General features: G+C 43.0%; 1 protein-coding gene across 1 annotated transcript in view; it reads right to left on the reverse strand.

Moving 5' to 3' along the window:
- Positions 1–22854, reverse strand: part of NDST4 (N-deacetylase and N-sulfotransferase 4) — a 64643-nt gene that overhangs the window by 31515 nt on the left and 10274 nt on the right. The window contains exon 2 of the mRNA XM_005429556.2: positions 18418–19655. Within this exon, the coding sequence (XP_005429613.1) occupies positions 18418–19398 (981 nt within the window). The 5' untranslated portion in view covers positions 19399–19655. The remainder of the gene's footprint in view (positions 1–18417; positions 19656–22854) is intronic.

Consider the following 22854-nt stretch of genomic DNA (forward strand, 5'->3'; position numbering starts at 1 on the left):
GAAAGAGAGAAGATGGTTAAGCCTGTGTGAGCTTTACTTGATGTTTACTACTGGTTGTTAGCTCTGCACTGCTCCGGGAGCTGCTCCTTGTGCACAGATCTGCTTTGGGTCCCCAGCTCCTGGAATCTGGGTGTGCTGCACGTGAGATGGGGAGTGCATTTCTCACCCTATTGGCCTTGGCAATGCTGAATAGATTATAAACTCTGTTTTCATCAATTTTCTGTGCCTCCATTATGTGGCCCTTGAGAAAGTTTCCTATTATCTATTAATAACACTCCTATTGATTGGACCTTCATGTTCTTGCAGAGTTCAAAGATAAAATGATTGCAGTGGTTTACACCCTACCCCAGCCCAGCTAATGTCCTTCATTTGAGAAAATTACATTCTGTGTGGTCATAATTTCACTTAACTTAGCAGGAAAATAGTTTTTTGGTCTAATTTAAGCAAGGACCAGCACCACTACTTGGGATCAGAAACCAAAAGTATCTCCAGTGCAGGATAAACCATGAAAGCAGGGCTTAAGCAGCTGAGGTGTGTGAGTGTAATACAAGAGACTTCCAGGCAGGGTGCATCTGCCTTGATATTTTTTTTTTTAATAGAAACATACTTGGGGTGGCAAGGAAGATGTGAAATTGAGATAGTGTTTATCAGCTGCAACAGTCACCAAGCAAATTCCTCTCCTTGCTGAAGGAAATGAAGCAATCTTAGGACAGTAAATCTTGTCCTTTAGCATTAAATATTAAGGTGGTTGTATGGTTTCCAGCCTATCTTGCCAGACATTTAGTAAGTTGATTATTTCAATCCTGTGACAGTTTCACATGTGGGACTATATTTACATAAAATATAACAAGTAAATGCTCACTAAAATGTAAAACCTCGGAGATGAACACCACTGTTAGCTGAGACATTGAGGAAAACTCCCAGCTGGTAAAAACCGCCACTAAATTGACACCATTAAAGTCAGAAGCATAGAATCAGAGTCGTTATATTTTAGAAGATAATTTTCCAAGCTATCTAGAGCCTTTTAGATGTGTTGAGAAAGACTTATGGGCTGAGCAAAATCAATTTAATTTTCCTTTGAGGGAAGAACATCTTGAGAAATTATCATCACTTAAGGTGCAGTAGGAGAAGGGGCAGGGAACAAACATCATTTCATCACCTGGGCTCCACTCCTGCTCCTCTCACATCTCAGCAAGATGACAGAGCTGCAGCATAGGCAGAGCCTTCCAGCCCAGCCACACTCATTAAAAACACAGAGCGAGGATTAAGATGTAAATCCTGGAACCTGCAGCGTGTCAAGCATTTTCCTCTGTCTAAAGGGCAAATCTGTCACTCAAACTGGCTTTGGCTTGATCCTACAGATTTTTCTCTTGCCATTTCAATTTTCATATATGCATATTAATTTTTATAATATGCAGCTCAATTTTGTTGTCATGACCTCCCCTCTTTTTAATGCTAAGAAGATCTTGTCAGCTAAGACAGTCCAAATTTATTTTGTCACTGCTTGTCTGTTTGGAGGAAGGGCATTCATGTCTTTTCCACCCTTAATATGGAACAACTTTTTAGGTGATTAGGGTCTGCCTTCCTTATCTTTAATGAAAGTGTGGAGAAGCTGTATATCCCTGGCACCCAGGGCCAGAAACCTTCCTGGGATTTGCACAGGCTCCATGGGAGGCAGAAGGTATTTATTTGATTTGATTCTGGAGGCTCTGCAGGGTGGAGAAGGGCTATTGAATTTTAACAGCTGGAAAGCTGATCCCTTTCCAAGGCCAGGTGCCACACAGCTATTCCCATTCTGCCTGCTGTCCCTGGCTTCACAGGTATCCCCCCCTTCCCTGGGGGCTCAGTGATCTCCATCCCACTCCTGTCCCCACTGCATGCCTGTGGAAGTAAAACCAGCATTCCCTGTTGAACCCACAGGTGGGTATTTTTGGACAGCTGAATAGATCATGCTTACTTTTTTATCACTTTTATCATGCTTACTTAATTATCACTTCCCAGGGAAAGAACCATGGTGCACACTGTGCAGGGACAAACAGGCACGTCTCTGTGCCTGGCTAAGCAAAAACAGGGGCTTTTTTTAAGGTAAGCCCTTAATTGCCTGGAATCTCTCAAAACTCATGGAATTAACCTTATTAAGTGATTCTTTGCTTTGTCAGTGAAGCTTCTCTCTGACACTCACAAGATACAGTTTCTCCATTATATTCCATTCAGTAGCTTTTTACATTAATCCATTAATTACCTTTTGTAGATTTGAAGTTGCTGTGTCTTTATTCTTCATAATTGGTGCATCTATTAGGAAGAAGTTGATATTTCCCTCCTATGTCCTTCTTAATTCTAACGCTATCCCTCATTTACATAATAAACTTTTTGGGGTGATTTCTGCAGGAACATTTCATGCCTAATAAGAAGCAATTTGCTTTCCTTCATTAAGTACATTAAAACTTCATGCCCCAGACATCATTGACTGTAAACATTTGATTCTGCTCAAATTTAATGCACCAAGGCATTTTGCTCTGCCATATTAGGTTTATTTATGTGCTATGTTCTGGATTGTTAGCTGCTAATGAGACTTTGGCTCTTATTGCTCTAAGGCCTGAACAGTAACCTCATTTTAATGAGTTCATTATTTGCTGCCTTCTGAGTGGAAGACAACAAATTTTCCTTTTAATTAAAGGTCAAAACACCTCTGGCTGAGGGAAGTGTAGAGGTTATCAAATCCTTAGCGAAGACAAATGAATGACTTTGTGTGATTTTGATGCCAAGCATGGGCTGGCCAGGCTGAGGTAGAAGGTGCCTCTCTGGGGAGCAAAACTCCAAATCTAAGTTAAGTGATAACAATGCTAAAATGCATACTGGATTTCTGAAGACATTGTTAAGGCAAAACAGAACCTGAAAGTCAGCCAAAGTAATTAAAGAGGCTTTCCTCCCCACCCAAAGGTCTTAGTGGATCAATAGAGCTGCTAAAGCACAAGCCCTTCCTTGCATGGGCAGTGGTGTTTGGGGTGAGGGGGGCAGATGCCACATGGATTGAGCAGCACAATGGAATCTCATATTTTTGTTGGGGAAAGTGAGGCAAATACTGGGGCTCCATGTTGGCGCTGTTTGTAGGGAGGCAGATGTACATGCAGCTGTGGGTTGGTGTGTGTGCAAGTGCACAGACAGGGACTGGTGATCCCTGAAACTTCAGTTAAACCAAAAATGGATTCATTTTGGGAATTGATGCACAGATCCTTGTCCTTTTTCTAGTATTCTATTAGCCAGTGTTGTTTGATGTGCCCTTCATTCTGTTCCCATAGCAGGTAACAGCATCAGAGACAAGAAAGGCTCTTGGGAAAGAAAGGATCAGTGCCTGTGAGATCAGCTGGTGAAAACTTAGTCTAGTTTTGGAGGAAAAATCCTAAAAGTCTCTGAGATGTAGACATTGTTTAGCTTGAAAACTGCAGCTGTCAGAATATCCTTATGACATCTCTAAACATTATTTCTGCAAAGCAGAACCAAACTCCTGACACTCAGAGGTGTCCCAGGGGCATTGCCAGAAACTGAGAGCACCAGGAGGGATACAAGGTTTGCAGGACTGAACATTTCCCCAGTGTGGAGCAGCCAGCCTGGCATTTCATTAGGGCTCCTGCTCATACATGTGCCCTGCCAGAGGCAATGCTGTGAATGTGAATTTTGGGAAGCAGCAAAACCTCCGGATTTTGGAGGTCCATGGCACTCAGTCTGGAGGGAGATCTAGGCAAGGAGGGGAAGTTGGATATCCCTGCTTTGCAGTGTATCTGTAATTTGCTGTCATCCTGAGTTATTTGAATTGCACAGACTGGTTTGAGGAAGTGTTTCTGGCACGGGAGGATGTGCCAGTGCCTGGCTTCCCAGGGGTGCTGGCCAAGGTTACTCTGTCCCATCACCTTCTGAGGGATATGACTGAGAGTCTTGTCAAAAATGGGCTCACTTGCCATTACTCCAAGTCATTATTCATTTGGGAGCAGATCCTAGTGCTGGATAGCGATTGCACCGCTGCAGGTTTCTGCTCTTTGGTGTGTGTGTGTATAAAATATGGGTATGCTCACTATATACACAATGCTCTTTATTTATCTATATTTTGGACAGAAAATACGTACAAATATTTGCACATAGATAACTTTAACATTTACCTCTGCTTTGAGCTGGGGCTTAGATTAGATCACCTCCAGAAATTCCTTCCAACCGAAATTGTTTTTCACTTCTAGACAGTTTTCTCAGGCTTCTATGGTACATAGTTGTTATCAATACCAAGAACATGGTATTAATAAGAACTTTTTAATGCATTTATTCATTTTTGTCCCTAACATATGTCCTCAATGCTTGTGCAGCTACATAGCCCTGAGGTTCATTCCCAAGCTGTTCTGTGCAGCAATTTGCTGGTGGTCTGTGCGAAGTTGGAGGGCTACAAAGTAATAGTTTTTACTCTAAATTTCCAGCTGGAATTTTTTGGAAGGAAAAAAGAAAAAGCAAAAAGTACTTTCAGCAATGTGTCATTGCACTGCAAGCGGCTGCTGTCAGGATGTGATTTTTTGATTGCCTCTTCCTGCTCTTGCTCCCTCCCTGAAATCTATGCTAGGATAAAAAAATCTGACTAAGCCTGCCATGGTGTTGGCAATTTTCAAAGCTGGTGGAAGTGGAATTGATAGGAATACCACAAAGCAGTTAAAATCATAGTAATGACTGTAAGGAAGGTGGGAAATAACTAGCCACTGCTATTTTCTGACAGGAAAGCTGTCAGTAAAAAAGTGATGTCTAGCCTGACATTACTGATGGGGTCACTGCAAGACCAGGATTTTAAGTTCCTTATTTTCAGCTTTCAGACTGGAGCATAAATTTCTGTCATAAGGGGGACAATCAACTCAGCTGTATCTGCACGTGTTAAAACTCAACTTGGTGAGGAATTTTAAGCCCAGGGAAGCTGAGTTGATGATTTCTGTGTGGTGAGGATTTTAGCCCACTTCCCACGCTTACAGCAGATAATACCAGAGTGTAGGAATTAGCAAGAATCCACAATATTGACTTAGTGGCTAGAGTTTGAAAGCAGTTTAGGGGTTGGTGTTAGTGAAATCTTTAATGGGATTTTGAAATCACTTGCTCTATACCCTATGCCAAACCTGACTGGAACAGCAGGGCCTGGATCAGAGGAAAACTGCCAAAGCTCACAGACCTGGAGACACTTCTCACCCAGTCCTTCCTGCAAATGGTGCCACTCCCAGTGCTGGCTGCAGAGCGCTGGGCACAGCCAGGGCTTTGGCCCTGCCTTCTCTAGGGCTGGGACTGCATTTCCTGGTGCTTTTAATCCTGTGGAGCAGCCTGCTAATCCATGGTGCCATATAAATAATTAAGAGGGAGCTCTCAGCTGGGGCTGAACACAGCTGGCTCTGGCTGCAGATCTATTTTTCATTGTAGAGCTATTACTTGAGCCTGTTCAGCATTTCCCTGGAGTTGGCTGCCTTTGTATGAGGTCTGACAGGATAGGTGGGTTTCTTTGAAGCAAGAAACAGGTGATGATTTGCACATATTTGTGTAGTATGTGTACTGGAAACAGGAAAAAAGGTGTTTTTACTTCTTGAGTGGAATACCCACTTTATCAGATCTATTTCTGTGGCTGTGTTGTAACTCTGTCCTAAAGTCAGAAAACTGTTGGGAGTCTACCTGCATTTAATTTGACCCAGGGGAGTGCATCTGTCCCAGTAGAGGTTCAGCCAGTTCCAGCTGAAGGAGATGAATGGGGGGATACTGCAGCAAATTTACTACTCACTGATGACTGTGTGGAGAATAACATCCCTGAGAGCTCAGGAGGTGGCCCTTGGTTTAGTATTAGAAGAGAGATGATGCTGAGTGTGACACAGACAGCCTGGCAGTGAGAGAACCTTGACCAACTGCTCAAGTGTGGGTGCACAGATGCATAAAAATATCCATGGTAATCATCCAGTCTCTTCTTGGAAAAAGGAATTCCTGGCCTTGTTAGAGCATCTAGCGGCAAAAAGCTCAAATGAAGAGCAAGGGGACAGTCTAGCAGGGCAGAAAGTATGAATGGAAAGTAGTGAGCAGGACTAAGAAGCAGGGTTTTTTTTAACAGGGCCACACAGATGAGTTAAGGCAATTGCTCCCATTCTGGGGAGGACCAAAGGCATTAGGCCTGGCTGGGAGCATCCACAGGAGCTGCTGCTGGAGCTGCAGGAGCAGGGAGTGGCTGCAGTGGCTCCCTGCCAGCAGTGATTGCTGCTCTGTGTCAGAAGAGAGAAGATTTACAGCCTGTTTGGGACAGCGCTGAGGGTCTCCAGTATCAATCACTGCTGATGCTGAAGGATTTTCTAGGAATACTAACCAAATGTGCTGCCAAGTCCCAGGAGGGGAAAAGCCATCCTGTGCCCAAGCTGAGAGCAGGGGGCAATCCCCTGGGCTGTGGGGAGCTGCTGGCACAAGCCCAGGGCTGAGCAGGATCCCTCCCTGCAGGTCCATGCAGCAGAGCCAGGAGCTGGTGGCACTTGGAGCAGAGCAGCGAAGGGGCTTAGAGATGATTTCTTATCAGTTCTGACTTTTGAGAAGCTTAAGCATTTCCAGCAAAAGAAATCTCTTGAAGAAAGGCTCTTCAGGCAGGGGAATCAGGGGAAGGCAATCTGCCAGTGGGAGATCAAGGATTATTGGTCCAGTTTTTGAAACAACGTGATCAGGAATGCTTGTTTTGATTTCAGTGGCTCTGCTCCCTGTGGCTGCAGTTCAGCCTGGCCAGCACAACAGCCCCATGAAATAAAGAGGAGTTGCTCTATTTCCCCATATCCAATCTGCACAAGGCAGGTGGGGTTTGTCTCTCTCTAATTCCACTGTAGAGCTCCCAACAAAGAGGCCCAAAAGGCAGGGACAGAGTCCTCACGTCAGCTCTGATCAATCACAAAATTAATCCCTGAAATAGAAATTGAATGGCAAAACCATCTCAAGGCTTTACAGGGACAACCTCAAGATCTAAAGTAGTATGTTAATAAAAAATGGTTGTTGAGCCATAGTGGTCCAGTGGCAGGAGACTGTGCTGGTGTCAGTCACTGTGCTGCATGTCACCCACATAAAACCCACATTGGTCATTAGTTAGCTCAGGTCATGATCAGGCCATGCCCAAAAAAAAAAGGATCAAAGTCTCTCTCTCTCCTTGGCACAAATACAGGGTAAAAGACAAGTAACAGCAACAACTGCATTTTGTTTGAGTTGTGTATTCTTTCTTTTTCTTGTGTTTTGGTGCTTCAGACTTGTTTTCTTAAGCAAAAAAAAGAATTACAAATCAACTCTAGAATGTGTGGGTACTCAGTTGCTATAAATTATTTAAAGGCTAGACTAATAGAGGCTACCTTATCTATCTTCTTTAATTTATGGACTTGGATCTACTAAGGTTTAATCAGAGTGGTTTTCTGTTCCTCACTGCCCTTGGAAATCATTCACTTGGATAACTTGTCACAAAAATAAAACTTCCTTCAAGTTCTCATCATGTACATTTATCTCAAAATTCTGAGCACCTACCAGCAATGTCAAATCCCTGCCTTAAATTTACTGCTTAAAACTGCCTGCTGTATATGCATTGTGGTGGGGAATCAAGGTTTTTTTTTCTTCTGCACACATTCAATCATAGAGGAGAGATTGGAGCAGGTGATACCTCCTGAGCTGAGGTGTGTCCTTCAGGGCTCAGAATGGGCGTGTTGGCACAAGGATGGAGCTGTCTTGTGGCATTAAGGGAGTGACTCCATATGTTTGGGACTTTTCCCTATGTGGGTCTGCCTGTTGCCCACCCTCTCCATAAAAATCAGCAACCAGGGAAGTCTGGAGAACTGTTTTCCTTGGTTATTGTGAAACTTTCATTTTGTAGAGTCTCGATGAGTAAGGGTGTGCTTTAAAAACCACTAGGATGAAGTGTTGCTTTTTAATATTTTTGAGATGCTTGATAGCTGTCTGGCAGAGCTTAACTTCTCTGACCTTCCTCCCTTCTTTGTGATGCTGCCTTCCATTATCCAGGGAGCTGGCTTCAGTGTTTTGATAACTAGAATTGGATGTTTCTGTGGAATGAAAAGGGAATTTCAAGGCAAATGTTCTTGCCTTACATTGCGTCTCTTTCACCAGAGATCAGAGTGCTTCTGCCACCCCCTGCTCCTTCAGGTTCAGTGCAGAGGGAGCTAAAGCCTTTATTGTCCTCCAGGACAGGCTTAAAATCCCTCCATCCCAGAAAATCCTCCTGCTTACCACTGCTTTATTATCCTTCCCAGCATGAAGGCAGCATAGTGAGCTGTCCAGAGGAGGCTGGAAGATCCAAAGTTAAATGGCAATGCCCATCTTACATTTCCACTCAGTTCTCTCGAGCAGAAACATGAAAGGCCAGCATGTTGTCCAACAAAATCAATCTAGACCACCAACTGAGGCTGGCACATTTGAAATGAACAATTGCAGAAGTTTCAGTAGGCTCCTTCATAAAACTAGGTGATTTCAGGTAAAATTGAGAACAAATCTCTTTAACAGTCAAAGGAAATGTTTCAGGTTCAGAAGTATCACCACACCTTTCCCATAAGAGGGAAAATTGCACTCAGAACAAAACTAAAGTACTGCTGTTCCTCAGATCACTCTGGAATACAGACTGCAAAAAACTCAAACCTGCACCCTTGAGAAATTCAAGTGGTCCAATGTAATTGTGGAAAAGTGATGGAATCTTTCAGTCCTTGCAGTGACTTCCTAGGGAGGAAATTCCTGCTAACAGGAAGCCCTTCTACATGGCTTTTCCAGCCTTTTTCCTTGTGTTCTGGAATGCTCTTCCCAGGGAGGTGCTCTTCCTTGGATGTGTTTAAAAAAAGACTGGACATGGCACTTGGTGCTATGGTCTAGTTGAGGTGTTAGGGCATAGGTTGGACTCGATGATCTTAGAGGTCTCTTCCAACTTCATTATTCTGTGATTCTGTGTGAGTGCCCACAGCAAGCCAGCTGCTCCCAAGCTCCCTGAACACACCCTAGAGGAACAGTATGTCTCCCAAGAGTAATAATGGCAGTAATAAATCAGAGTTTGTGATCCTTTCCTAAGTCTCCTAGCAGTTGAAACTTGTGGCTTTTCTGTTCTCACATCCAGGAGCACCCTGGTTGTGAGCTCTTGTGGTGATAGGTCTCCAGCACCTGGGAACAGGGAGGAGAGCTGATCTCACCAGCACATGGAATACTTGCATGGCATTGTCTTAAAAAAGACAATCACATCATTTGAATAATGCCTAGAGTGCTAAATTGAGACAGGTTGGGGCGGGGGGGGGGGAGTTTGATTTTTTTCTTAAAACAGATTGCTGTTTCAGAGCCATTCATATGCATTTTGGTGAGAGCCAGAAAGTGGCATTACTGAGGCAGTTAACTTTTAAATCTACTTGCTTTTGATCTTAATCATTAAAGGCAGCATTTTTCCCTCTAAATATTCCCATTGAAAACTGTAGCTACTTGCAGTGTAAAGTATGAATTCATGCAACACAGGATCATTAAACTGGGAAAAATATGTTCAGCAAACTATCAAGCTTTTAATTATAGTTGTTACACTAAATTTCCCCTCATTTCTGAAGTGAGAGATTCTATTACTCTCACAGCTGAAGGGTAATGCCATAATTTGATTTTATATGGGAATAGCTGTTTAGAAATGACAAATACTGAATTGCTGGGACAGGCTTTGCTTGGGTAATGCTCTGCTAGCCCAATAGGAGTGTTTGGCAAGGTGTACATCCAGATCCTGGAAACAATTTGCAGCTGTAAGATGAGAGAGCTAAAAGCTGGGCGCTCTTTTTCCATTGTGGAAAACCTTTCTTTTTCTTCAAGCTCTCCTTTGAGCTGTGCATTCCCCCTTGTTTGCCCCCTCTCTGCCCTGCTGGGGTTCAGCACACCCCATGTGTTAGGTCACCAGTGAAATGAATAATCCAGAATATTTCTCTAGGTGGAATGTCAGCTGGCTTTGAGCAGTTGAAGAGCAGAAAGGTGGTTTTAACCATCCTGCAGTGAGCTCTTTCCAGGCACAGCTTTCCTGCCCAAAATTCCCTCTGGTATTTAACACTCACCTTGCAATATTTACAGCAGAGATGGGTGGGTTTTGTTCCCTGATAATGTACTGGCAGCCTGCGCCCAGTTACAGCAGAAATAAGAGGGAAAGCACATGGCAAACCATATTCCCTTTCCTAATAACAAATACAGAGGAATTACACTTTATAATACCACAGACATGTTTGTTTATGATGCACATAAATCTTGGGATGTGTTACTAGGAAGAGACATGCAGAGCTTTTTTATTAAAGAATTCACATTCTGCAGCTGAACCTATTTTTTAAATGTAATGCATTATTATTATTATTGTTACTATTAACCATGCAGAGCATAGCCTCAGCAGTTCACACTTGTCCCTGGAACTCCTAAATTAATAAAATTATAGAGTATTTAATCTCTATTAATTATAGATTTATACATATTAATGCTTATTTATGCATGTATATTCAATTAATTCCCAAACATTTGTGCTAATTTGTTGAAAAACCTACAGTAAATATTATTACAAAGGAGGTCTCCAGTCTTGTGGCCCTCAGGGATTAAATATTACTGGGAAATGGACAAAGCACTTTGGTCCTCATCCCCTGAGCCTGTCTCCCTCGTCCTGCTCTTCACCAGGCTGCTTTTCCCCAGGTCCAACTTGCTGCCCAATAAGAACAATTGGGTCTCCACCAAAAAAAGCACTTGTGCTATCGAGAATCACTGACAGCTTGAAGAGCCAATCTTTCATCAGGTTTGGGCCAGGCAGGCAAATACAGTCTGCTGTCAAAAATGTGAATTCCATCATTTTTTATACCATTTTTTACTAGAAGGGCAGCTGTTTTGAGGTGAAAAACACACAAGTCCTGAAGCCAATGGCTTTTATTGAGTCTGATTCAATCCCAGCAGTTCAAGTGGAATATTGAGGCAACTTTAAGGAATTGACTCAGCGTTGGTATTTTAGATTTAATATGTAATGTAAAAGCTACGTTAATAATTCCATCTCTTAAGTAAAATGAAGAGGCAGCAAAAACCTAAAATATCAATTTGCTGGGAAATTCTTGTATTAAAGGAGTGTCTCAGCAAAGTGTGAATTACTTGCATTTTTTAATTTCTGGAGCATCAGCAATTCCAAAGCTACATTTAATTACAATCTTTGGAATTTATTTTTTTAATATTCTATGAACTGCCCCCTTTTCCTTTAGTCTGCCGAGCAGATGAGCTGGCAGAACACAATTTTGTTTGAATCATATTCCGGTGAAACATTGTGCATTTCATAAATCAACATTTTGCCACAGGAAGCTGTTTCAGTGGAGCAATCCAGGTTGAACAAGTAACAGGAATATAAACTTCGTTTTCCTCTGCCTTGTCACTTTGCCAGTTTGGAAGGATTTTCCACCCATTTATAAATATAAGGACAAATGGCTAAACAAGTAGGATGGAAGGAAAATTAAAATCCTAACCTCTCACTCTTTGAATTTTTCCATACCTTGGTCAGAAAGTATTGGGAGGGTAGTATTAGTTTTAATAGATTTAGTTTGTGTTTTTTTTTAAACTAAATGCTAAAATTCCAATTAAATGACAACATCAATTAAAAAATTAAACTCTGAGATAAGGGATTCAGCCTTTTCCAGTCAGAAGTGTTAAAAATAGCAGGGATGTCATGTGCCAGAGGACCTGAGGGTGTCCCACACCACAGATCCCCCTTGTGTTTGGATGTTGTCTGGATGAAAAATGGGAACAGCAGAATAAGAGAGTGCTGGTAATTGGCAGAAAGAACAGAAACACAGACAAGAGTAAGGCTTACAAATATTTAGAGAAAATTTTCATGGCTTGGTAAAGGACATTTAAAATTTGTGCTTCTGAAGGGGAAAAAAATACTTGATCAATGGCTTAATTTCCTAAAGAAAGCCCTGAAGTGTTTTAACTAATACACTGGTTTGTAGGAAATTCTTACTAGCTTGTCCTTTAATTTTCTGGTAAATACTGAAAATTAAATTCTTAATGGAATTGAATAAAAATGGTTTTGTCTTCTCCTTGACATTTCTGGAGAGAAATTCTTAACTAACTTAATATCTTAAGATATCTATAAAATGGGTGTGACTATTTAAGTTATAAATTACCATATTTAACATTAGAAATTTTGTTGATACAAAATGACAAAGTTAAATTACTAAATAGTCTTATATTAGAATTTCCCATGAGGTGAAAAAAACTCTGTAGTACTTTGTTGTTTTTTTTCTGCCTGAATGGAAAGAAGACAGGTGGAGGTGTAGAACACTGGGAGTAAAGCTGTAACTGAAGGCATCTTTGGCCATATTCACAGAAAAGACAAAGACCCTAAAACTTGATTTCTGTGAGGATATGTATATAAAGCTATAGGGGTGGATGGATATGTCTAAGGATTTGAAGCCAGGTATAGTCAAATATTTGGTTTTATACTTCATTGTGACACAGAGGTTGACAGAAAACTCCTGGTTAATTATTGCTAAGTAATTGAAGTCTCAAATTTTCCCATTTCTTCACCTGTTTGTCCATCCCTCCCTGTCTCCACCCTTTTCCTGGGCACTGCCACTTGCTCATCATTTGAATAATGCCAAGAGTGTTCAATTGAGCTTTTGCTCCAAGTGTTCCTCCTGCTCCCATTTGGATGACAAAGGCTTATTTAAAGTCACTTAAGTAACGCTGCTCCTGAAGGAGCTGCATTATGGATGGGCTCCTGCTAATGTGTTTATTGCTGCTTCAAGTGCTTTTAAGGCAATAATCATGACTTCTCTTGCAGTCTGCACTGCCTGGCCCTTCTACAAGGCCATTCCATCATTGCAGAGTGTTGTTTTCTGCGCAGGAAGCAGCTGCTAGGGCTCCTTTTTAACTAATATGTGTTGTTTTAAAGCTCAGGTTAATGCAGGTCTCTGGAGGGGTTGATATTAAGCAGATGTGTTTTTTTGGCTCCTATGGATTCCCTAAGTGAGGCTAAATTAATAGAGTACCACGTGTACCCTGGAAATATATTCCATTTTGATATAACCTATGACTTCAGAATTAGTTTGGAGAAAGGATTCAACAAATAAGTATAAATCCAGGAAATCAGTGCAAGTGTAGAAGAGCAATGTGACACAAGTCAGCTTGGCACAGGATGTGAGCACTAGAGATTTTGACCTGGAAGATCTGTCATTTCTATATTATAAAAAGTATTGTGACCTTTTTTAAAACATCAAATTTTAAAATGCTTTTCAAAATTAGGTTCTCTTGAGTTCTTATAGCCAGAATGAAGGATGATTTCTCTCACTTTTTAAAATAATTCATTTGTTGTTTTGTGGAATGTTAGGCCATTTTCCTAGGAGGAAAAAACCCCAAATATGTGAGATTAATTCTGTGTTTAACAGAGATTATTCTGAGATGTATTGCTTGTACAAACAATACCACATTGAACCCTACAGACCAAAAACCAGTGTGTTCCCTGGGACAGAAGAATACCAAGTGAGTTTTCAAACATTCAGGAAAATCTTGCTAGGGACATAATTGTTCAATAAATTCAAGAGGTAGAAAATTTGAGCCACCAGAATGTGTTTTCTGACAAGACTCTATAAAACACTCTGAAGACCACCTAATTTTGAGTGGGAAGCTGGCAGATGAGAGAACCCCAAATCTATTAGAATTCAGGAGGCTCCTTGGATAGACAGTCAAACCATCAGGCTGCCAAGGAGAAGAATACAGGTTCTGCTGGTGCCAAGGGAACTGTGGTGTTTAACTACACTGCTACTGAAGTTCTGAATGAAAGAACAGGCCCTGTTGAAACAAAAGAAGTATGAAACATTCTGTCTGATGTGTCTTGACAAGGCACTTGAGCAGTATTCAACACTCAAATTATTACAGAAAGAATTGGGTGATTCAAGAGACCTGAACAAGGAAAATATTGAATTAACTGTCATCTGTGATGAAGCAGAATGGAGCAGGCACTCCCATTTTTAAAAAAAATATTATTAAAGTTTTCATGTAATGCCTCTCAGCTGCTTTTTGAATTCATTTTTAAGGACTTTAAGACAGTCCAAAAATGGGAGCTGCAGACTCCACTTCCTTGTGTCACTTGCAAGTGCTTCAGAAGGTGACAGAAGTGCCACCCAGCCTCAGTGGCTAATGCCTGGCTGTCTGCGCTGGGTTCCTGGGCTCAGCTTCTCCCTGGGCTGGCCATAGCCATGGTTACTTTACTGTAAGGGGCTTATTATGATTAAAAGGATATCAAGGTGACTGTTTTACCTCAGGACTGACCATTCTGCCATGCCTGCTGATGAGGCCCAGACATTTCCAGTAGTTCCACCTGAAAGCAGCTGTCCTTGCATGAAAATCAGGGATAATCACATGCTGGAGAGATGGAGTGGTTGAGCTCAGCTCCCTGCTGTGCCAGTACTTTTTAATTTGGAATTGCCAGGAAAGATGCAACTCCAACACGATTTTTGTCTTGAAAACACTAAATTGTGCCAGAAATCACAGGCTTTAAGTGTTCCAGGCATTTTAATGATGGTGAAGGTCAAAGACAGACAGCAGACTGTGGCAGTGAGGGGGTGTCAGAGACAAATTGTTATTTCCACTGAAGGAAGTGGAGCTCAGAGGGGGAGGCAGCAGGAGAAGGCAGACAGGCTGCAGGGAGAAGGAAGGCCTGCAGTCAGCACTAGCACAAAGGACATTGTCAGGCATGGCTCCATCATTTACTGCGGCTCACAGAGTCCCAGGATCCTCCCATCCTTATAGTGACAATTAGAGGGGTTACAGAAAGGGGAAATGGAGCTTTTAGAGAAGGGGGCTCTGGGATATGGTGGTGCTGGGACAGGCAATTTCACCTTCATTATTTTGTCAGCTCCAGCTGGGAGAGTGGGATAAGAGAGGGGAACAGGTTGTTCCTGACTCCACCCAGAAGAAGGTTTGTTGCAGTCTAAATCCTGGAGCTGAGAGGTGGGTACAAAGTGAAAAGCTAAAGTTTTTTGTTTTATTTGGAGTAGTTTTTTATTTGTTTTATTTATTGAAGGGTAAATGCCTTAGCTTGCACTGTGCTCTTGCAGGGCTTTTGAGTTAACAGTAGGAGGTGTATTTGTGAAAAGTGCTGGAAAACCCGGGTGGCTGCATGGAGCTCTTCCTGGGTGAGTAAATATTGTACTGGCTCATACTGTGGCAACAGGAAAAATAGCAATACTTCAGCAAGTTCTTACTCCTTGTTTGGGAAATGCAAACCTCTCTGTGCTCAGTTAAAAGCAAACTTTAAAGGTGAAAGCTTTGTGTTTTTTCTGTGTGGCTCTCCCAGAGACAGCATAAAAAGACATTTCATGGGGTTTTTTGCCAAATCACTGATGCCAGTGATACTGGACTCGTGTGGCTGGGAAGAAGTACCATTTACAAGAGCACAAATTCACTGTTTCTGCAAATTAACTGAAGGATTCTTTTGCCTTTGAAAATCAAGCACTGAGATAATATATTGGCAGGCAGGAAAGGGAGAAATTCATTTGCAGAGGCTCACTAGGCTCAAGATAGAACTCCACAAAGCTGGGAAAAACAGCTTTCTGTGGCTCTGCTGAGTTCCTGTTAATTACTTAGCCAGACATGACCTTGCACAACTTTTTCAACACCAGGGTCTAGGAGATCTTCTGTGGTAAACAGAGCCCATAATAACCCTGTTCTCTAATCTCTGTTTCTGTAGTTGATGCCACCCTTTATCAAAGTGTGTGTGTGTCTATATATATACATACATATATATATCTCCCTGAGGCACCTAATTGAGAAATGGCTTTGTGAGGGAATAAGAACATTTGGGTTGCAGGAAATAATTACACAGGCACAGGTTGAATTGTTTGATTACTGTTACATGCCAATATTGTTATCAGGAGACTGGCTGGGTATTAAAGCATTCCTGAGGGGTTTGGGTGGGCATGGCACCTTTGGAGAGCTGGGCAGAGTCCCTAAATCTCTGCTCTCAGTGAGCAGCCACAGCCCTCCCTCCCAAAGGCAGGGCAAGGCTTTGCCATCACTGAAATATCAGCCTCCTAAGTAGTTATTTTTGCCTCTCAAGCAAAGCTACTGTGCCTTACAGGGTGAAGGCAGGTCTGCTGGTTCTTAATTGCCTCCTTCCCCAGTGACTTGGGAGATTATTCTCTAACTGGCTGTAATTACCCTTTTCTGTAAACTAACCAAAGTGCACTCTGCTTTCAGTGTTATGCTCATTAACAGGATTCTGTTCTCTGGGTTAATGTATGCTGGGAATGTCCTGTCTGTAGGAACAGACTGATTTGTGTAGCAAGTGTTTGTGAGATAGTCTGTCCTCAACATTATGGATTTCATTTCAAACCCGGCAGAGATTTGTTCCTCAGGGTATCTGTGGGTGCTCAAGTTGCAGGGTGGATTTATGTGTGAAACATTCACCTGAAAATGGGAGATAAACTTTTTATTGTCCCCAAAAGAGAGCTTGAGGGGAAGTTTGGTTCTGAACTTGTACTTGCAGAAGATTTCTCCCTCTGGGTTAGTGTTTGTGGTGTGATTACTTGTGTGAGGTGAGGAGGGGATTTATCCTGTGAGTGGCACTTGTGGTATTTTTGCGAGGAAAGTGGGCTGCTAATTTGGTACTGGAGAAATGTGGGAAAAATGAAAGCTTCCCTTTGTACCCTGACTCAAACATAATGAATGAAAGAAGGCTCACCATGCATTGCTTGAAAAAAAAGAAATTAAAAAGGTCTGAATCCCAGCAGATGTATTTCCTTGTTATTGTCTAGATATTCAGCAGTGTGGACTGGTTGGTTTTCAGATGGATAAAGGCATGCACAACATAAGTATGGTTCTGAATGCTTTTAACAGCACCCAGCTCTTTCTGCAGCCCCTGGATGTGGGGTTTTCTGCTGTGTCTCCTATAATGAGCACGGAAGCATGGTTGCTGTGCCAATCACAGCTGGAAAGGTTTGCCTGGCAATGTTGCTGACTGCTGGATAGTAATGGGGCTGACTTGGTTTTTTTCCTGCATAATGAGGTGATTCCAGAGCTCAGCTCTGAATCTCCAAGTGTCCCTGTGTGGACACTGCTCTGCTGGCAGTGGGGGCTCTTGAACTGCTGTGGAACAGTAACAGGCTTCCTTAGTGCAGCAAACCATGTCAGGAAGACACTCTCAAAAAGGTGCAGGCAGGAAGCTATTGCTGAAAAACTTGTTTCACAAGTGCCTTTGGAGTGAATTTCCTCTTGTGTATGAGCCCTTGCTCAGAGCATTTCCCCATGTATTTCCAGAGAGAGAGCACTTGATTGCTGGGCTTGTGCACAGTGCTCAGATCTCAAAGGCACCAGGCACTCCAAGTGCTTGGTGCTCAGAATCAGCCCTGATGAGCATTCATACACCTGGTGTGGCTAATGGAATTACCCCAAGTGTTCTGATGTACAAAATTGTTTCAGTTGTATGAGAGACTACTGCTCTTGCTGGGTATTTGGCTACCCCAATGGTCTGGAGAGGAGGCAGATGAATATAGAAATTGTAAAAATGGAAATAAGGGTTTAGAAATGAAATAGAAATGTGCTTTTAAAAACAAAAGGCTTGTTTATTGTTCCTGAAAGCATTGGGTATTTGCAGGAAAAAACCTCCAGAATAAAGGCTGGAGAATGTGATATTGCATGCTTAGGGATTCAATTAATCTCTGACTATGATTCCCACATGTGGAAAATGACAAGAAATAACTGTCATGCTGTTGAGCTCTGTCTATTCTTTCCAAGCTGCACACATCTTTGAGAGTTACTCTGAACAAATTTAATGGTGTCCCTGGATACAACAAATCAGGAAAATAAGTGTGGAGGAGCCCCCAGTGAGTAGTCTGTGGGCCTTTCACTCTGTCAGATGGCTATGTCACTTGCTCAAGTGCATGCTGTGCTTCCACCCTGTAACTGGTAACTTTAAATGCTTACCTGCTAGTCTGGTAATGAAAATTATCCTGCTAACTCTTAGGAGTCATGCTGGGGCTGTGACTTCTTCAGGCTCTTTTTTCCCTTTTGCTCTTTTTGTTTTTTTTAAATGCAGTGATAGTGAGGTTTAAAAAGGCAACTGTCTTGTACTGTTCTGGCTATTTGACAGCAATAGTGAGAGAAATAATACAGAACAGGCCTCTAGAAGATATTATATATGTGCGGGATATTGTATACGTGTATGCCCCTACAGATTCATAAGTGCATCTCTATATGTATGTGGGGAACATGGCTTTTAATCTCAGGCTGTGGTTTATGTATCTGCTGCCTGCACTTGTGCACTTCCAGCCCTTACCAAGAAAAAGAGCTGCTCAGCTTTTTCAAGCTTTGCCTCCTTTTAAACCCCCCTTAGCACGTACCCATGTCTGGAATGGTATCCCCCAGTTCTTGCCTTACCTTCACGTCGTTGACGTTCATCCTCGTCCCCTCCTTCCCCACGAAGATGTCGTCGATGTCCACCAGAATGTACCTCTCCAAGGAGAGCGTCAGCTTCTTCCCTGACAGGAAGGAGATGGCATCGATGAAGATGAGCTTGTGGAGCCAGAAGGTCAGGTTGTTCCCAAAAAGGACTCTCTGGATGCCGTCGTGCAGGCCCAGGTCCTGGATGACGGTCGCGTGGAGAGCAGTGCGGGGCAGCGAGGCCGGGGTGGGCCTGGCGGGCTGCAGCTCGCCCAGCAGCACGGGCTGGTAGGTGGAGTGGTTGAACTGGAACACGGTCCAGTCCTGGCCGGGCAGGGGGCCCTGCTCCAGCCTGGGTGCTTTGGTGATGCGCAGCAGGGGCGAGCGAGGGTTCACCATGCAGTCTTGCAGGGCCACGTTGTTGTACAGCTGCAAGGGCAGCCCTTTCAGTCTGCTGCTGGGGGAGCTGTTCTCGTTGGCTTTATGAAAACCAATTATGCTAACACTGTATTCCACACAGTATTTTTCCAGAAGCTCTCTATTCCACGAGTCCATGGACACGTACTTTAAAATATTCTCGTATATAACGATGGTGTACTTCCCTCTCCCATTATCTGTGAGAGGGGGAATGTCCCCCTTGGCTGGTGCAATGACCATGTGGTACTGAAACTTGCTGGACTCGAGGATGGCTATGATGTCTTGCCCCAGCTGGGAGTACTGGCTTTCCACAAACAGGAGCACAGTGGGATCAGTCCTAGAGGGATCAATTGGCTTAGGTGTTCTCAGCTCTGCAGACCTGTAGGGCAGAAGTTTGAGGTCCTCACACTCTGCTTGCCCAGTGGTTTCCACAAGGGCCATTTCCTGCTTGTAGCCAGTGTAGAGGAAATAGGCAGAGATGACAATACTTGCCAAGCAGAAGGTGGCCAGGAGAATGACCAGAGTTCGGAAGCTTCTGCGGAGCTTCCCGATGAGATTCATCTTTGGCGGGGCTTCCAGCTCCTGCTGGGCTTAGCACTCTTCCAGGTGCTCCTCCTAAAGTGCCATGGGAACGAGGAGTTGCAGAGGTTCCCCTTCCAAGGTGTTCATGTGACCATTGCAGTGCATTTATGAGACATTCGGGGGGGCTGTAAGGCTGTCGGAGCGGGAAGTCAAAGGATCCGGAAAGACAAATTGGAAGAGGTTTTCTCAGAGAGCAGCAGCTGCCAATAATCAATGAAGAGGACTCTTGACATTATCTGCAACAAGAAGTAAAAGAAGAGTAAGTAAAATAAAATCCATAAAGCAATTAAAACCACACATTAATAAGGCCAGTGATTGATACTGGTAATGTGAGTAAAGAGGGAAGTTCCTGAGTAGTTCAAGGAGCACTCAGTGTCACTTGCTTTCTTGGTGCATTAAGATAAGCTGCATTAAACAGCTCCCCCGTGTTCTTAGGATACAGAAATGAACCCTGAACACAACTTCTTGAGCATGTGCATCTATTTATCAGCTGTTCTTATCTAAAAGGTGTCGTTGCTATTGCAGATGGCAACAATGGAAGATTTTAGGGGCAAAATTTGGAGCAAGTGAATCTTTGATAAATCTGGGACTATATTCTACATCAAATTCAAACTCTGTAAGGGATAAATTCTGTGTTGAGTTGGAGAACTAATGTGACCAGAGTGAATGACATGACAGGAGTTTGAGGAGAGATTTGTAGGGCTTTCTTTTCAGTTTCCATTCTGCACTTGGAGCGATCAGAGTTCATGGTCCGGTTTAGGAACTATAAAGATTCTGTGGGGGTTTTCCAAGTGAATGAGCAGGCTGCTACTAATGTGGGGTGCAGCTGTGCTTGGCTCTGCCTCCCTCGGGGATCAATGGGAGGTGCTGTGTGGCAAGAGATGTACCTCAAGGAAGCTGTTTTAGTACTAGGTGGGCAAGTGGGTGGTGTGTGTGCTGGTCCATGGCACCTCTGGCTGAAGCCCTCAGCCTCTGGTCTGCCCCTGTGTGGATGAAGTACGAGGTGCCTAAACCTCATTGCTCTAAAGGCCTTGTGCAATTCCTGGCAGTTCTGCCTCAGTTCGTGAGAAATTGCCACTGGTAACAGTAAATCCCATGATTCAGAGACAGTTAAAGCTAACTAAATAAATAGCCCATGCTGCTCTATGGATTTAAGTAGGAATTAACATCTTTGTGAATTATTGATGTTGTTTGTCTGTTGGAACAATGTGAGACAGTAAACAATGAATGATTTTGGAACTGCTGGGAAGAAATACTTTTTCCAGGCAGATCCTTCCCAGCTGACGTGTCCTCTTCCATTAACTCAGATTACACTTTTGACTTGTGTTCTGGAAACTATTCATTCATGTTAAGGTTTGCACCTAAAACTAGAAAATGCTTGTAAGAAGCATTTAGAAAGAAGGAGTTGTTTTCTGAGACCATTTGTGACTCTGGCAGGTTGAAGCTCTTATCTGATTTACCTTTCTCGCTGGAAGCTTGGAAGGGGATATTGATACCACTGTGTGCTGTTCCAGAAGTGATCCTGTTGTGTCACACAACTGGCCAAGAGGGGAGTGAGGTAGGGACAGAAACAGGAAACCTCTTCTGCATTTACTCATCTCTTATGTGTGAGAGAACAAATGTAAAGAGAATCGCATCTACCATTAGGAAATTGAAGTCGTCCTGATAATCTTAAGAGTATTTGCCCTGCTTTGGTGCTTCCCTTGTTCTACAATTGTCTGCTTGCTGGGATTTCACTTCTTATTAAACCTCCAATTAAGATTCCTTCAAAAGATAACACTGGATCAAGTGAAGCATCCTCTGCAAGACGGTGTTGGAGTTTGGGTGACATTGAGGACTCACTCAGGGCTTTATCAGATCAGGACTCCTGCTCTCCGTGGGAGGGGCAGCCTCCAGGGCTGGGTCATGTGTCCCCCCCCAAAGAGCTGACTGCAAAAAGCCTGTTCGCTCAGCACCAGACAGGCAGGTGACTGGGAAAGCATCTTGAACTCCCGCTCTCCGGGCTGTGCATCCTCGGCCTGCTTTGGGCACTAGAGGGCAATCGCTTCTTGCTTTTGCGAGGCAGCGCCGGCTCTCCCCTCGCTACCCAGCCCTGCCTGCGGTCACGCTCCCGCCAGTAGGCTTCGCAAATCCCCAGGGCACGTAAAACACCTTAATTAAGACTCCGATGTTTAAAATTAAACACAAGCCAGGAGTTCTGCTCGAAGAAATGTGCCGCTGGGTCACCCTGGATGTTTTGCAGATGTTTCAGCCTCCACCTGTGGCACAAGGGAATAGCTTGTGAGAAGACCTAAAATGGCGCAGTTTTCTCCAGTGTTTGGCCCTGCTGGATCTCCTGGGTACTGGTGTTGCGAGCTGTCAAAACAATAAACTTCATGAATATTATAGCTTGTGTTACTGAAACAGGAGAAGCCCCTGACTTTATACTAGTCAAAACAAAACTATGGTCTTCATCACTAATTATTTCCTCCCAATAACACTGGTAAAATCTCATTGAGATAAAATACTAATAATCAGATTTCATGTTAGCTACTATCCATCGTATGTAGACATTGTAATTAAGTGCAAGTATTCCCACGTATTGAGATGTATAATTACATAAAATTGATAAAGAATTTAAACCTCCATAAGGAAACCTGGCATTGGAGCAGACCTTTTTTAGTCTGCCCATTGTTTTTCAACTGCTGTGTTGAACTGATTATACTGTTCAGGTAAAAAAAGAATGGTGTGAAGTAATTAAAGGTTATGAAAATAAATCAGCTAAATTAGCCATTAGTGGAACTTTCTCCAAGGCATAATTGGAAGTTAAGTGCCATTTGTGCCTTTGAAACTCTCCTCCTTAAAGTTCAACAGCTTTACATTCACTCCAGAGTTCAACTATCTTCGGAGAGTTCCTGTGCTAGATGAATTTGAACAACATGAAAATAGGCCATATTTCATAATTAGTGTTATTTATGGAGTTTCATTTTGGTAACTGGTATTTGAGGTTCTGTGATCACTGATGAGCATTCACAGACTCTCCAGGGAGGTAAAGGCTGAAGCTGGGCACATTTTGTTGAGGAATCAAGGCTGCACTCATCCAGGGTTGGTCCGTCAGTACATCTCGTCCATTCAGCTGCTTTGCTCCATGTGGGGCCTTGGCCCAGCAAGAGCAGAGCGCTGCGGTACAGCTCTGTTGTGATGTCAGACACATCTGCAGGGACTCTAATTTTTCTTTAATTCAGGCAGCTGAAGAAAAATGGAGGTTTAAAAATTGCTGCCTCCTTGCTAAATAACACTTCCTGCTTGCCCGCAGAAGGGCGTTTGATGGATGACTAAAGCGTGCTGCTTCTGAAGATGATTGATTGGGAGATTAGGACTTGACTATTTAAAACTGATGGCACAACAGCCAGGAGAAGCAGCCCCCTGGTAATGCCATGTGGTAGCTGTGCAGCA

The sequence above is a fragment of the Geospiza fortis genome, unplaced genomic scaffold (genome assembly GCF_000277835.1).
Source record: "Geospiza fortis unplaced genomic scaffold, GeoFor_1.0 scaffold896, whole genome shotgun sequence".
NCBI lineage: Eukaryota > Metazoa > Chordata > Aves > Passeriformes > Thraupidae > Geospiza > Geospiza fortis.